General features: G+C 38.4%; 1 protein-coding gene across 4 annotated transcripts in view; it reads left to right on the top strand.

Moving 5' to 3' along the window:
- Positions 1,826-14,838, top strand: part of MED23 (mediator complex subunit 23) — a 35,081-nt gene continuing 22,068 nt past the window's right edge. For 3 of the 4 annotated variants that reach the window (XR_002436322.1, XR_002436323.1, XM_021389475.1), the window contains exons 1-11: positions 1,826-2,002; positions 3,861-3,892; positions 4,004-4,091; positions 4,801-4,925; positions 5,061-5,172; positions 5,915-6,013; positions 6,544-6,645; positions 6,881-6,950; positions 8,588-8,700; positions 9,419-9,514; positions 10,109-10,126. Coding sequence is in view for 2 of the 4 variants with exons in the window: in XM_021389475.1 (XP_021245150.1) it covers positions 1,943-2,002; positions 3,861-3,892; positions 4,004-4,091; positions 4,801-4,925; positions 5,061-5,172; positions 5,915-6,013; positions 6,544-6,645; positions 6,881-6,950; positions 8,588-8,700; positions 9,419-9,514; positions 10,109-10,126 (915 nt within the window). In the remaining 2 variants the exon portion in view is untranslated. The remainder of the gene's footprint in view (positions 2,003-3,860; positions 3,893-4,003; positions 4,092-4,800; positions 4,926-5,060; positions 5,173-5,914; positions 6,014-6,543; positions 6,646-6,880; positions 6,951-8,587; positions 8,701-9,418; positions 9,515-10,108; positions 10,127-14,838) is intronic. The other variant, XM_021389476.1, reaches the window with a different exon arrangement.

The following is a 14,838-nucleotide window of genomic DNA, read 5'->3' on the forward strand; positions in this document are numbered from 1 at the left end:
ATGGGTAAGATAAGGACAGGGAGATTGTTCACCACTTAGCGTCACAGGGAAAACAGACTCAGCATATGGAGATTAATATAATGCAGCAATACATTATATTGGTATACAATGTATTATATATATATTGGTAATGCTGCAGAGCAGTGAGAACTAAAAGCAAACTAAAAAGACCCCTTCCATCCACTTTTGTCTACCTCCTCGCACTGAGTGGTACAAGGGAATGGGAAGGAAGGCTGTCTCTGCTGCTACTTCATGGTCACTCTGATTCAGCTGCAACATGGGGTTCCTTCCATCCTTCCTGGGATGCTGTCCTTCCTCAGCTAATCCTGCGTGGGCTTCCCACAGGCTGCAATTCTTCAAGCACTGCTCCAGCATGGCTCTGTACCATGGAGCCCATATTTGAGATGCAGACTGCTCAAGTACAGGTCCCCACGAGCAGCAGCTCCTCCAGCCCTCCTGCCCCACCAAGAGCTGCTCTCCATGGGCTGCAGCTCCAGTCCGGACCCTGCTCCTGTGATGGTTCTGTATGGGCTGTGCCTCCTTCAGGCCTCATCCACTGCTGTGCTGAGGGCTCCTCCATGGCTGCATGTGGAGATCTGCTCTGTATGGTGCCCACGGGCTGCAGGGAGACAGCTTGCTCCACCATGGGCCACTCCTGGGCTGCAGGGAACTAACTGATGCTCCAGCCTGGAGCACCTCGGATACCGTAAAATGGTCTATCACAGAACTCTTTAAAACTTAAATTAGAGTGTTAGAAAGCAGGCATTCTTTATTGTAATGAGTGCTGGACGCATGGAGGTTGAGCTCCACCTGTCATGCCTACCTTCCACAAAAGATCTTCAGCTCACATACATTACTTGTGTTACATATGCAGAGGTTTTCACAGAGGTACATACATATTCAATACTTGCTTTCACAATGGATTCCAAGCAGAACTTCCTTATCTACTTGGTACAAAGACTTAACAGAACTCTCCTTATCTGTTTGGTACAAAAACACAGACTCTTCCTGTAGTCTAAACAAACTACAGGGTTATTCATCAAGTGACTTACCAAGCTTAAGAATATCATTACAGCTTGTATCACCTCCTGTCCTCCTGCACCAACCCTGGGGGCTGGAGGGCTGTTTCTCTCACATTTCTCACTCACATCTCCCAGTCGCTGTTGTACAGCAGCTTTTCCCTTTCTTCAGTCTGCTTTCCCAAAGGGACACCCAGTGTTGCTCATGGCTGAGCTCTGCCTAGCAGCAGGTCCCTACTGGAGAAGCTGGAGCTGGCTCTCATCTGCTGTGAGGCAGCATTGGGCTCCGCTCACAGAGGCCATCCCTGACATTCCTACTGCTTTGGGAAACGAACCCAATACAAAGTGGGGTTAATTCATGAGCTAAGTCACTATTGGGACCACTTAGGGAGTGCGAGACTATCTTGTAATCCAATTTTAAAGATGAAAATTGGCTTAGTACATCTTAGGGCTGCAGCCGAACCATGGCTGGGAACAGCTGTTAGCCTGTGAGCTAGCAGTAAGGGTCCTCAAGGCGTAAGATGCACGAGATACACATCTCCAGGGTTCCATTTCCTGTCCTGTGCTAGGCATGGATCATGAATTTGGCAAAGAATTGCAGTAGATAACCCTCCTGAGCGCTACTATTTGGCAAAAGAACAGGCAATCCACCCATTGTGGGCAAATGCTGCTCCTACGTGTTGGTCTGACAGAATTAACAACAGTTTCAATGCAAGGCTGCAGCGCAGACACAACAAACCCACTCGCGGCCACCAGGCACCGACACTCACAAGCACCGACCGCCCTGCGCGCAGGCGCTGTGCCCGCCCCGCCGGAACTCCGCGGCCGCCGTAGGGAGTGAACGTCCGGCGGGGAAGGGCGCCGTGTCCCGCCGTGTCCGTTTGACTCAGGGCCTGGCGCGGCCTGGCCCGCCCGGTGGGAAGATGGCGATCCCCATGGTGCCCATGGAGACGCAGCTGCAGAGCATCTTCGAAGAGGTAGTGGTGAGTGTGTCCCGACCGCGCCGTGGCCTTTCCGGGTGGCACGGCTGGCATCCTGCAGCGGGCCCTGCGCTCCGGGGCAGCGGCTCCCCGAGGCCCGCGGTTTGGGGCGAGCGCCGGAGGAGGTAAACCGGGGCAGAAGGGGTTGGGGCACGGCCGTGGCTGCGTGGTGCGGGAGGAGGCCAGCGCTGGGAAGGCAGCCCTCCTCCGCGGCCTTCTGCGGCTGCTGGCGGGGCCCTGGAGAGCGACGGGGAAAGGATTCCTTACAGTAGAAATTCTTCCTTTGCTCGGTTCTGTAAGGCGCTTGAGGGTGGTGCGGACTGGAGCTGGGCATGAAGTAGGGGGAGCTTGCAAGGAGAAAGAAGCCATCCGCACAGCTGAAGGTGGGGAAGATGACTTTACAAGGAGCAGAGGATGCGCAGAGCCATGAATTAATTAATTAGCAAAGCAAACCCGTTGGCAGTTTCTTAGTAGATTTGGATAGTTTGTGGATGTTAGTGAGTGTTGTGGCCAGAAATACTGAGGTGGCATTGGCTGAGGATGTCCTGAACAGGAGCTTGACTGATGTCAGGTGGAACCAGCGGTGTCTGGTCTGGAAAGGATACGTATGTCTCCTAGAGCAGTGCTACCGAAAATCGTGGAATCATAGGATGGTTTGGAAGGCACCTTTAAGATCATCTAGTTCTATGACCCCCTGCTATACACAGGGACGCCTCCCACAAGACCAGGTTGCTCAAAACCCTATCCAGCATGTCCTTGAATGCTTCCAGGAAGGGATCATTCACAACCTCACTGGGCAGCCTGTTCCAGTGTCTCACAACCCTTACAGTAAAGAGTTTCTTCCTAATATCTAGTCTAAATCTAACCTCTTCCAGTTTAAATCATTTCCCTGTGTCCTGTCGCTACATGCCGTTATAAAAAGTCCCTCCCTAGCTGATGTGAAAATGGTGATTTTCAGGAGTTGAAATGCTGAGTTTTTCATTCTGAGTGTGCATTATAAAATGCAAACGCAAGATAATGTTAAACTTATGGCATGCTATTTGTCCACACTTGATGATTTGTTTGCTTGGGTCTTGGTGTTGTCATTCATGTTCTGTTTTCACATGTTTAACACCATAATTTGACTGTGTGGTCGCTGCCTTTCTTTTTTATTAGCAGTATTTTTTTTTGCCTGAAGTTGTTAGGGAACAGCAACCAAGTCTTAAACTTTCCTTTCATTTGCAGCTGAGAAAGTACCAAGTTGTCACATTCACTGCTTCTATTACTGACTGAATGGACAGCAGTGAAACTTAAGCTTCCGTGCACAGCGGATGAATATTGCGTTCTCTTTTGCATCTGGGGAAGGCTAGGAATGACACATTGAGGCGTTTCCAGGTTTTGCAATTTAGAAGCATCACCGTTATTTCTTTATTTTTCACGCAGTCTTTATTTCTTCCATGTAATAATGAAAGTACGTAGTAGTTACCAATCACATCTGAGTGTAATATAAAATTCCTATAAAAAGGAAGCTATAAGGTAGTATTTTCAAGAATTTTGCCTATACATTGGGATAATGCTGTAGAAACCTAATTTCAAATTGTGAAAGGAGAGTTACAGTTACAGAACTAAAAGATTTTTCCAACCTTGGGACGTAAAATAATTTCTAGGTGTTTATAGGGAGGGGAAGAGAGGAGCCTTAGTCTGGATCCTCAAAGCAAGCAACCTCAGTGTTGAGAGTCTAGCATAACAGAAGAAATGCATCTGCTTCTGATAGAGTCCCAAAACAGCAGGATTGTTTTTCTTCAGTGTTGTTGCATCCTGGTAGTGAGACGCTCATAGAAAGCCTTTTTACAGTAACTCACTGTGGGTTTTTCTCTTGCAGAAAACTGAGGTAATTGAAGAAGCTTTTCCTGGGTAAGTGTAAATGCTAGTTTGTTTGTTTGTGACTTTCTGTGTAAATGTATTTTTCCATTTGTGCTCCTTCTTTGGTGTAGTGCTAATAACCAATTTTCTTATTTGCATTAGCATGTTTATGGACACTCCTGAAGATGAGAGAACCAAACTGATCAGCTGCCTGGGTGCTTTTAGGCAGTTCTGGAACAGTCTTTCCCAGGTTAACATTTAATTTCCTTCTTCAATGTACTTAATATACTTTTTGGGGGGAGTGGAGGGGAAGATGGGGGTATAGCAAAATCTTGAACAATAGACAAATACTTAGGCTATAAGGTCTGTTTCCAGTCATTCAGAATCTGATTTCAGATATGGCATAGTAAAGAATATTTGCAAGAAAATTATTAGCTTTGACCTTAAGGAGGCTATATAGTTGTTTAGAAAAAGTTGGTATGCATTTCTAATAAAGATAACGAACTGGAAGTATAACAGTAAAAAAGAAGTTATTTGTTACAAGATTTTTGGTAGAATTGAATATGTAGGGGAAAAAAAAATGTTTAAAAGTTACCTTCTAAAAGTTAGGTACCTGTAGGCATTCTTCCTGAAAGAATCCTCATCTTCATTTTCAATGAATTTGATTATAACTCTGAAGAATAACATAACCAATTCTATTTTATTCCATTCTGTGCTAATTCACATTTTTTAAAAAAAATTGTCAGTACGAAAGTATGACTTCAGTGGGAAATTTTCCAGTATTATATCAAATGACCTGTAAGGAAAACTGGATGTTGGACAACTGGACTTCTAGCATGTTAAATCTCGTTCTTATCTTCTGTCAGTTTCATTTCTTTATAGTGGGACTTTTGTATGAGTTTTATTATTTGTTTTACTACTTGTAAAAACATAATTTCTCCCCTCTGCTGCTTTTTCAGGAATCACATGAGCAGTGTGTCCAATGGATTGTAAGATTCATTCATAGTCAGCACAGTCCTAAAAGAATTTCTTTTCTTTATGACTGTTTAGCAATGGCAGTTGAAACTGGACTTTTGCCACCAAGGTAAGCTAAGACGCAGTGAGTCAATGCGTCGAAGTTGTAGTATTGGAGGACGTTCTGTGAGGTTATTTTTGAAGTATTGCTGGAGAACACATGCTTATTACTGCCATTTATTCTTGCGTTGTCTCCTTATGCTAGGATGGTTTGTGAGTCTCTGATAAACTCTGATACACTTGAATGGGAAAGGACGCAGTTGTGGGCATTAACGTTTAAACTGATCCGGAAGATCATTGGAGGTGTAGACTACAAGGTATCTTCCCTATGTTCCTTTCTTTGTGAGAAAATGTATTACTTTCTGACTTTGTTTTTATGACTTTGTTTGCGGTGTTAATGAAAGAAAGAAATAATTTAGTGAGACCAGTTTTAATGCTTTTTCATAACTGAGCTTTACCTTAATTCTGTACAGGTATGCAACTATTGCTTCTCTCCTCTTTTTTATTACACAGTCATCTTCCATCCCTCTATTAGTTACAAGTGAAGTATCCCTAAGGCAGTTGCGTAAGTGATACACGTAGAAAAGCAATACTGTCAAACTGTAAGGCTGAAGTTTTTGCATCTCCTCTGCCTCTTGGTGCTACATAGGAAAAGGGTCCTGAAAGCTGAGTCTTCAGCAAGGTACAAATCCAACACAAGCGACAGAAAACCATGAATCTCTTGCAGAGTACCACCTTACCAGTGTTAGTAGGCGTGTTAGAGCAAAAACCATAAACACAGGCTTGTTCTTTGAGCAATCTGCATAAGCTCATTGAATGTCTCTGGATGGACATAAGAATTTTAACAGTTATTCTCATCTGGGATATGCTGAGATTGAGAAATTCCAGAAGGGGTTTACTGTCATTAACATTTACATTCTCACTAGCAATGTGTCTTCTGACACTTAGCAATAAACAGCTGATTTTTCTGAAAATGCTGTCTGACCGCATTTATTGTGTAATGTTTCTGCCAGAAATGAAGAATATCTAGGCACGTTAATGTTGTTTGCTTTCTTCTAGGGTGTACGCGATCTGTTGAAAGTGATCTTAGAGAAAATCTTGACAATTCCAAACACTGTGAGCTCAGCTGTTGTGCAACAGCTTTTAGCAGCGAGAGAGGTAGTTACCTGAATTTTATATACCACTATAAAGGGAGATAGGCCTTTATATCATTCTTTTGCCACTCATCAGTATTTAATACCCAGGATGGTTTTCTTTGGGAGTTAGTATAGATCAACAGCAAAGACATGTTTTTTTGTGCTCAAATTGTTTCTGTAATTGTGTTTTATACCTTATACAAGGAGCTTTTGGGGAATGTTGTAGGTAAGGAAGAGTCAGACCCCATGAGGTAAGCTGAGTGAGAGAAGATAGTGAGATTGACTTCCTTTTCTCTTAGTGAGTGAAAGTACTAGTTGTTTTCAGTGTTGTATAGGCAGACATAAAGGCATAAATTTGCTTGGGTTTTAACAAAGCTAACTTAAGCTAGTACAATTAGAAACAGCTTTTAATCTAATCAGAGTACAACTTAAGAAAAAGTATATTAATTCTTACTGATATATATTCTGGACTGCCTCAGGCTAGTAGATGGACTACATCTTTGTTTATCTTACCCATAGGCTTTTTATGCTGATATATTTTTCTACTTACAGGTGGTAGCCTACATTTTAGAAAGAAATGCATGTTTGCTACCTGCCTACTTTGCAGTTACAGAAATCAGAAAACTGTATCCTGAAGGAAAACTTCCCCACTGGGTAATGATGAGACCTAAAATCATGTAATTGGTTTTCATAGAGCAAAACTCTAAATGTTGTGGGTATTTTTTTGTTTGTTGTAATCAAATGTAAGAAGATTTTAAAATCTCTAGTCATTTTAGTAGGTTTGTGTTTCTCTTACTAAAATGTATATACGTTTTTAGTCTTAAATATTCCTTATCAGTTTATGCAACTTAAACTCTTAACCTGTTTTTTTTCTCCTCTTCTCACCCAGTTGCTAGGTAATTTAGTGTCGGATTTTGTGGATACCTTCAGACCTACAGCAAGAATAAATTCCATTTGTGGTAAGAGAATGACTTCAAAACAAACTATCTATTTCATTTAATACGACAAAATTTTGTTGTACTCTGGGGCATGTATTTACATAAGCAAGATGATTCAGAGCTTACGTTTCACGTAGTATACTTCCTTTTGTCAGTTTGATTTTCGAGTCCTTTCTCTTCAGTTTTTGTATTTTAACACAAGTTGATAATGAAAATTGTATATGTCCACGTACTTTTGTTATGTGGACAGCCATATAATTTCTAACTAGAGTAGATCTTAGGAAAATCATAACTTTTCCTAAGTGTAAGGATTTTGAGCAAATGTATGTCCACTGGTATGTTAGTCATAGAATGTTTTCTTATTTCAGTTTCCATTGGAGCTTTTGTAGCTGCTCAGCCTCATCCCTGTTGTTGCAGACAAACAGGGATGTGTAAACATTAGTTTTCTAGTTGAGTACTAGCTTTTCTCTTCCATGAGAGAAAAGCTCACCTTGATTTGTTGCTAGAAATAGGAAGAGTAAAAATTTGGCTGTTGTAATGGTGATGCATCTTGCTGTTTTCTTTAAAACAAACAAACAAAAAACCCTTCATTTACTTCAAGTGACAGCTGCATTATTTCTTAGCTTTGAGTAGTATTATTGCAACCGAACTTATTTAATGCCAAGGCTGAAGATGTAAAATCATCTATATTGTCCCAAAGCATTTTGTTTCCAAAGCATGTAGTTATTCCACTTGTATAAAAATGGTTGAAGGGAGGATAGAAATATTTATACTTACTGTTTTATGTGACAGTGGGCAACAGAAGCCATGGAATTTGAACTGACAGTGAGACTAGGTCAAAGTTAAGGCACCTAGATATAGATACTTAGGTGCACAAGGGGCTTAGTTCGGATGCTTGTGCTTAAGCAACTGAAATAAATCTCAGGTGTCTAATCTAGACTGTCTTGTCTAAATTTACTTACAAAAAAGTCTTGGTGTGCAGTCTACTGAATCACATTGGCCTCCACTGACTTAGTTGGCTAGATCTCCACTGACTGTAACTGGAGCATGGACACTTAGATTTGACTAAGCTCATCTTGAACAGATACTTACCCACATCGTCTTAGGGGATGAAAGAAGGAAAATGGAAGGAATAGATTATGTACTTACATTAGTAATGTCATTTTTGGAAGAAGGGTTAGTTAACCAAAATGTAATCCCTAGGCCGAGCGCTGGCATTAGAGCAGTCTTTGAGTAATCTAGAAAGTGGGCACAGAATTTGCTCCTCTCAGAGTAGACTAAAACTGTGACAACTTTTGGAATAGGTTTTTTGTCTTGTTTCTGTTTTTTTTTTTTTTTTATATGGTTGGGCATACAATATGAAATGCTATGATTTTTTCCCACGGGACTTAGTGTTAATTATTACAAATACTTTCTATTTTCAGTGTACTCAGTCTGAATAGATGGGGATTTAATTCCTTAGATATTCTATTAGCTGAAAAGTTGACCTTCCGATTGGAAAAATAAAATCAACCTCCAGCAATCCCATGCTAAAAAGACTTAAACAGTGGAAGATTTAAGGAGAGCATAGAAGTGGCTGAGGCCAGTTTTTGCATCAGAATGATTAACAGTGGGCGAACTTCACTGTTTTAGAATTCATAATGTTTCATTGCATATAGGTCGCTGTAGTCTTCTTCCTGTGGTAAATAACTCAGGTGCTATGTGTAACTCATGGAAACTGGATCCTACAACTCTTCGTTTTCCTTTGAAAGGTCTCTTACCATATGATAAGGTATGCCTTACTAATCTTCTAAAACATGTAATATTCAAGAAATACAAAGGTTTTGTACCATGAGGAGAAAAAGAGCTTCAGTGGTGGATACTCTACCATTACAGCCAAGCTAACGCTGCAGTTGCAGATCTTTTTGCTGTGTTATATATATCAACCTATATGTAGGGTACCTGTAAAGTAGCACGTGGTGTAACTGCTGCGCAGGATGCTGAAGAAAAAGACGTTTTATGTTCTATGTCAGTGTGTGCATGTGGGAGTAAGCGAGAGCAGAGAATTGATTGAAAATTAGTTCGGCAATGGGGAGATGGAAAAAAAAATGGGAAGATAGTTTCTTCTTTTCCGTACTCTGTTATTCCAAAGGAAAGATTATTTTACAATTAAAATATAAGTTAGCTTAGATAAACTTAAAACTCTGGAGTGTGAAACAGTGGCATACTGAAAGAGTTTAAGATCACAGCATCTCAAGGCTGTTTGCAAAAAGCATGCCATTGGTTAAAGAACATCTTTCTATCTTGCCCCCATAATTCCAGCTCTGAGGAGTAGCAATTACTTCCTCCTTTCTTCTGGGTATGAGAGAGCAAAAAGATTTGCATAGATAAATCTGCATGAGTAAAACACTCGTTGCTGTATTGCATAACTCAGTTAAATGAGATAGCCTTAACCACAGTCTTGAGGCAATATATGTTTGTATGTGTTTGCTTTTTTTTTTTTTTTGAAGGATCTGTTTGAGCCACAGACTGCTTTGTTGAGATATGTGCTGGAACAGCCGTATTCGAGGGATATGGTCTGCAATATGCTAGGTCTGAATAAGCAGGTACTGTACTATGCTGTAACATGTGATTTAATTCTGCATAGAATCTGCACTATTCTTTTTCTCTTTTCTTTGCTATAGCTAACTAAGCAAAACAGTTTAGGTCCAGAGAGTGATTTTATTTTTATTTTTTAGTTTTTTTATTTTTATTTTTTATTTTTTGATGAGATCATATTAGGTTAATTGGACACTGTTGTTCCTATCATTTGTATATTGCTTTACGAATGTTAAATTGAAAAGTAGAGATTTAAAATGATTTTTTTTTTGCATTGCTTTTTTTTCCTATAAGGCCAGCCTCAAGTACACCTTTGACAGACAGTAGGAGACTGCTAGCTCAAAAAGAAAAAATGGTTATTGTTCACATCAGTTTTCAAAACGTTGTATTTTGTTATATTGGCATGTTACAGTACTAGAGTAGTAGAAATCTGTGTTTTGTTTTGTTATGTTTTTTTCTTTTTATACCTTAGAACTGGGAGGGCTTAGTCTGACTTGGGGATCCTTGAGGCTGGCCTCATAGTCACTGTTTTGTCTTTTCTTTTTTTCTTCCTTTATTTTTGTTCTGTCCTGTCTTGTCCTGCCCATCCTCCAATGCTCTAGACCTTGAACATTGCTCAGGTATGTTCACAACCTTACTGTTGTATTGTGACTAACGATACGCTGGCCGCTTTGTAGCCACTGATTCCAGTTAGAGAATACATGTACAGTCAGGGCTTGAAATTGGCAGGACCGTTAGCCAAGGGCAAATTGTCAATACGTATCTCTTGATATTTAAGAGATGTAGCATAAAATTGACAGTCAGTGATACTTCGATGGAAAGATTTTGATTGGAATGAATTCCTACCATCACCTTTACCAGTCGCAAGAGCTTTTACTGCTGGAATTTTCAGATGAGCAGAGATTCATAGGTCAATATTTCTTTCCTTGTGCAAGTGAAAGAACATCCACTGTGCTTGACTGTAAAATTTTAGGCCTGCAAATACAATCATTATTTTAAAAAAATTAAAAATTGTAATAATGAAAAAGCTTTTCTAGTAGATTTTTTTTAATTAGGAACCCTCTGTAACAAACTTCCCAACGGGTAGTTATAATATTCTCCAAACTAGCTGAAAGAAAGTACTGAGAGAAGTAGTTCCTTTAAAATTTGCCTATTTATGTTTTCTTTGGTTTCTGTTTTATTCTTTAATAAAGAAAAAAAGGACAATAATGGCAAGCCTGAGAAAATCGAACAAGCGGACATTGTTTGAAATTTGAAGTATAGGTACTATATTTACAGTTGATCCCTTGCTACAATGATTCCGCTCCTACTTTAAAAAAAAAAAAAAAGAATCTTTTTAAGATTTATAAAATAGCGTTGCTGTTTGCAATACTATAGTGAAGGTTGTGTCAGTGTTTCCATTTAAGAAACTTTTTTCAGATTTGTAACTTGACTATGAAATTTACATGATCCTGAAACCTTGTGTATGCATTTCGCATTTGAAGTGAAATACACTAATACTCCAGTGCTCTTTCTGGATTGAGGTAGTGGTTTTGAACATGCAGATAGCTACATCTTGGTAAACAGTACGCTGCATACATCGGTCTTTTGTATTTGAGACTCCTAAAGCAGCTGAAATGTTAAACTTCAGAATTGAGCTGCTCGGTTTAGTGATCGGATGAGTAGTATTTGTATTCTGTGTCTATTTCTGTGTCTACATTTAGATAATAAGGAAGACTTTTCCTCTGTATCTTGTAGTTGGTAAATGATACAAGATATACACAAAAATATTTATTGAACCCATTTTATTTTTCTAAGCTATTTGTGATCTGCGCCTTACGGTCAAAAAATGTCAATGTTAAAAATGCTGTTTTTTTAATTTCTACTTTGCTGTCCTCTGAAAATAATTCAAGGAAATTCAGTTGAAGTAATGAAATATATTGAAGTTTACTTAAAATTTGTTTACTAGCATAGGAACTTCTACACAAAGTTTCAATCTAGCATGAAATTTTATGGCCAAGGAACAAACTTGAAGAATGTAGCTTATGAAGGAAATGCTGACAGAACATGAACTATAGCTAACTGTGCTGCTACAGTTACACCAGTATAATGATGTTTAGGCTGTTGAAAATTTGTGAGTCAAAACAGAAATGTAGCGTAGGGTAGTGTAGTGGTACAGAACAGGAAATGTTAAATGTTCTACTTAAACATTTATGTTGTTCAAAACAATAGTTGTAATCATTTCTAGGTACAAATTGATGTTATAGTTTAATTTGTTAATTTAACCATTTGAGAAAAGATAATAGTGTGTTTTTTGGAAGTTGTGTAACTGCATTGGTGTTTTCAGTAAAATGGCTGATAATTATGTATTTTATTGTTAGAACTGAACTAACCTGTATACATTGATTGTCACCATAATAAGATGCTTAGCATTGCAAATAGTGCCAAGTTTGTTTCAAAAACAAGTGCAGAAACACCTGGAAGTGATAATCAGGCATTCCTTTTTACTTATGTGAAGCTGCTTGTATACCCTATCAACTATTCACACAGATCCAGTTGCAGGATTGGCGCCTTCATTTGAATCTTTTGGCATCACAATCTAGGTATGGTTCAGCAAATCGGAAATTTGCCCTAGTTCTTGAATATTCTTGAAGATGAACAATGAAGTTCTCTGGTTCAGTCGTAACTAAGCAGATATATATTAGACAAATGTTCACTTGAACCGTCTCTGAGTTTTGTAGAAAATAGAAATCCAGCTGTCCTGCTAACCTTGCAGAGAGAAAAATGAAGGTAAAATTTGATATGTTTTTAGATTCATATGTTCCTTTCAGAAATCTAAGGTTTGTTGTGGGATTTCTATGAACTTGTTCTGTATCAATTATGTGGGTTTAAGCCCAGATGCAGTAATGCTAACTTCAGCATATTCCTTCTATTGGAGTCTGGGGTGGTTTTTGGTTGTTCTTTTTTTTCACTAGTGCATATTTCTAAGTGAGTTAGTATTTTCTTTTGTATGCGTGTGTGAAATGGCTTATAAGAAGCATGCTTCTATCGTGTCATTTCTATATTCATTATTGGCTGGGGTAATGCTCCCTTCTTTTTAAATTATTTTTTTAAATAATTTTGTTGAGGTATGTTACAATCTGTTGGTTTTTTGATTGTGGGTTTTTGGTTTGTTTGTTTGTTTGTTTTTTGGAAAATGCGTAACAGTTAAGAGTATGTTAATACACTGATGCCAAATCAAGATTCAACTTGGAGATCCTAATTAAGGGAGTCCTTAAAACAGTTGCATATTGAAATCAAGTTTCAGTAGTGTCTTAAAACAGTCGTGAAGTCACTTTGATTTACATTTTTACCTTCTATGTACATACAGGTTAGCATTAAAAGAGAGTTCTTTTTGCTTGCATAATTAGTCTGGATGGTGTTGCCTCTAAACAATGAAATTGACTCCCAAGTTTACATTAAACTTTGTTTTCTCTGGGTTGAGGAAAATTTTAAAACAGACATAATTTTTCATGTCTTGTCCCTGTAACATTACGCAAACATTTAATTGGGAGCTATAGTATTAGCGATTCTGCAAATCATCAGTGGTGATCTGTATGAGTGTATGAGATTACCTGTGCCATACTCTGTCCAGGTGAACGTGTAGCAGTGATCTCTCGTAGCTACAGGCCAGAACAGTTTGAGAAAGACGCTTATTTCGTGTCTGTCCGTGCATTGTGGCAGTAGAATTACAACATCAAGTGAAAGGAATGATGTAGTGCAAAACCTGACTTTCCTTTCCCTTTTATTTTTAATGTATTGTGCGTTGATGTTGGAGACCTACTTTCTGATATTAACAGTGTTAGCTTGGCAAAATAGTTAGGCTAAGGGGTGTGGTTACCGTTTTTGATATATCTTTGGCTGTCTGTATTAAGAACAGTTGAGTGCATTTTTCTTATTAGAAAGTGAGTAAAATTCAATGAGGATAACTCTAGAATGCCCACTAAACTTGGCAGAAATAGAATCTGACATAATATAAACAACTTTAAAGACTAGTTTTGAGTCTTGGTAGCATATAATTTTGGAAAATGGAAGTGAGAGAGGGGAATGCAGTCTCATTCTGTGTGAAAACTTTGAGCTGTACTTATGTATGGAGATGTCCCTTTCTCAACAAGTCTCTTAGGCTCTAATGTTTGGCCTCCTGAATCCATTCTTAAGCTAAGATATTTATTTAATATTTTTGAGCTAGATGGTGTTTCTTTAAATTACTTAAAACAATAATAATGTGCAGATAGCCTCACTGAATTCGTAAAATACTTTACTTTTAGGATAGTCTTAAAAAAAAAAAAAAAAAGGCAGTTGAAGATTTGATATACTTCAGAAAGGTACCACTAGTACGTTGGAGGGCTGGTCTCAAGAGAAGTTTCAGTATCAAATTGTCACAGTAGAACTTTTTTCCCCTGTATTTCTTTATGGTTTAATAATGTTTTCAATGATGTTATGTATTTGTCAGACATTTGAAGACTATTCTCAGAGTAAAATGGAGAATGTGTTTATGTAACGAGATTACACTATATTTTTGTAGGAAAAGAAAAAGTGGTTTTTGAATGTTATGTTTTTCCACATATATAAAGTATATCTGTATACAAAATTGTTACTTCTTTTTTAGGCATTCCAAACCACAAATTCCTGTATATTATTGAAGAAATTCAGCCCTCACAAGTTGCAATACATATTGAGATGCTGTCTTTCTCTTTTGAGCACTTAATAAAACAAGATGAGAACCCAATCCTGCAAACACATGTGCAAGTGCAGTATTTCATTTTGAGTAATCCAAAAACTATAGGTACAACATTTGTGCTAAATATGCAAAAAATGCCAGAAAAGTAGTTAAAACAAGATGGAATGCGAAATTCTGCTATGTTTTTTCATAGGCTATTGTAAAACAATGAAATAATGAATTTCAGAATAAAAGGATGAATTTATTTCTTCCCGCTCATAAACCTTTTCCCAGTCTTAGAATGATTCAGAATAGTAAAAATTCCTACTGGAAATTCTGGCTTTCTTTTTAACAGTAATATTTTCCTGTTGTATTCTTTGAATAACTTGATCCTAAATTAATATAGCCTAACATGATTAGGCCTTTGGGCATTAACCCAGTGCTTAGCAAACTATTAAATTTCAAGCCCTGTACGTAGTAGTTATGCATGCCGGATTATAAACTAGTCTGTAGTCTTGTCTGTTGCACCCTGCTCTGCTTCATAATTAGTTGCTCTGGGGGAGTGGGGGTGATGGGATAACCAAAAAAAAAATAAATCAAATTATTTTCAAGTTTTAATATTGCTCTCTGTAAACCTGTAGTGTGGTTGATCTG

The sequence above is a fragment of the Numida meleagris genome, chromosome 3 (assembly GCF_002078875.1).
Source record: "Numida meleagris isolate 19003 breed g44 Domestic line chromosome 3, NumMel1.0, whole genome shotgun sequence".
Classification (NCBI taxonomy): Eukaryota; Metazoa; Chordata; class Aves; order Galliformes; family Numididae; genus Numida; species Numida meleagris.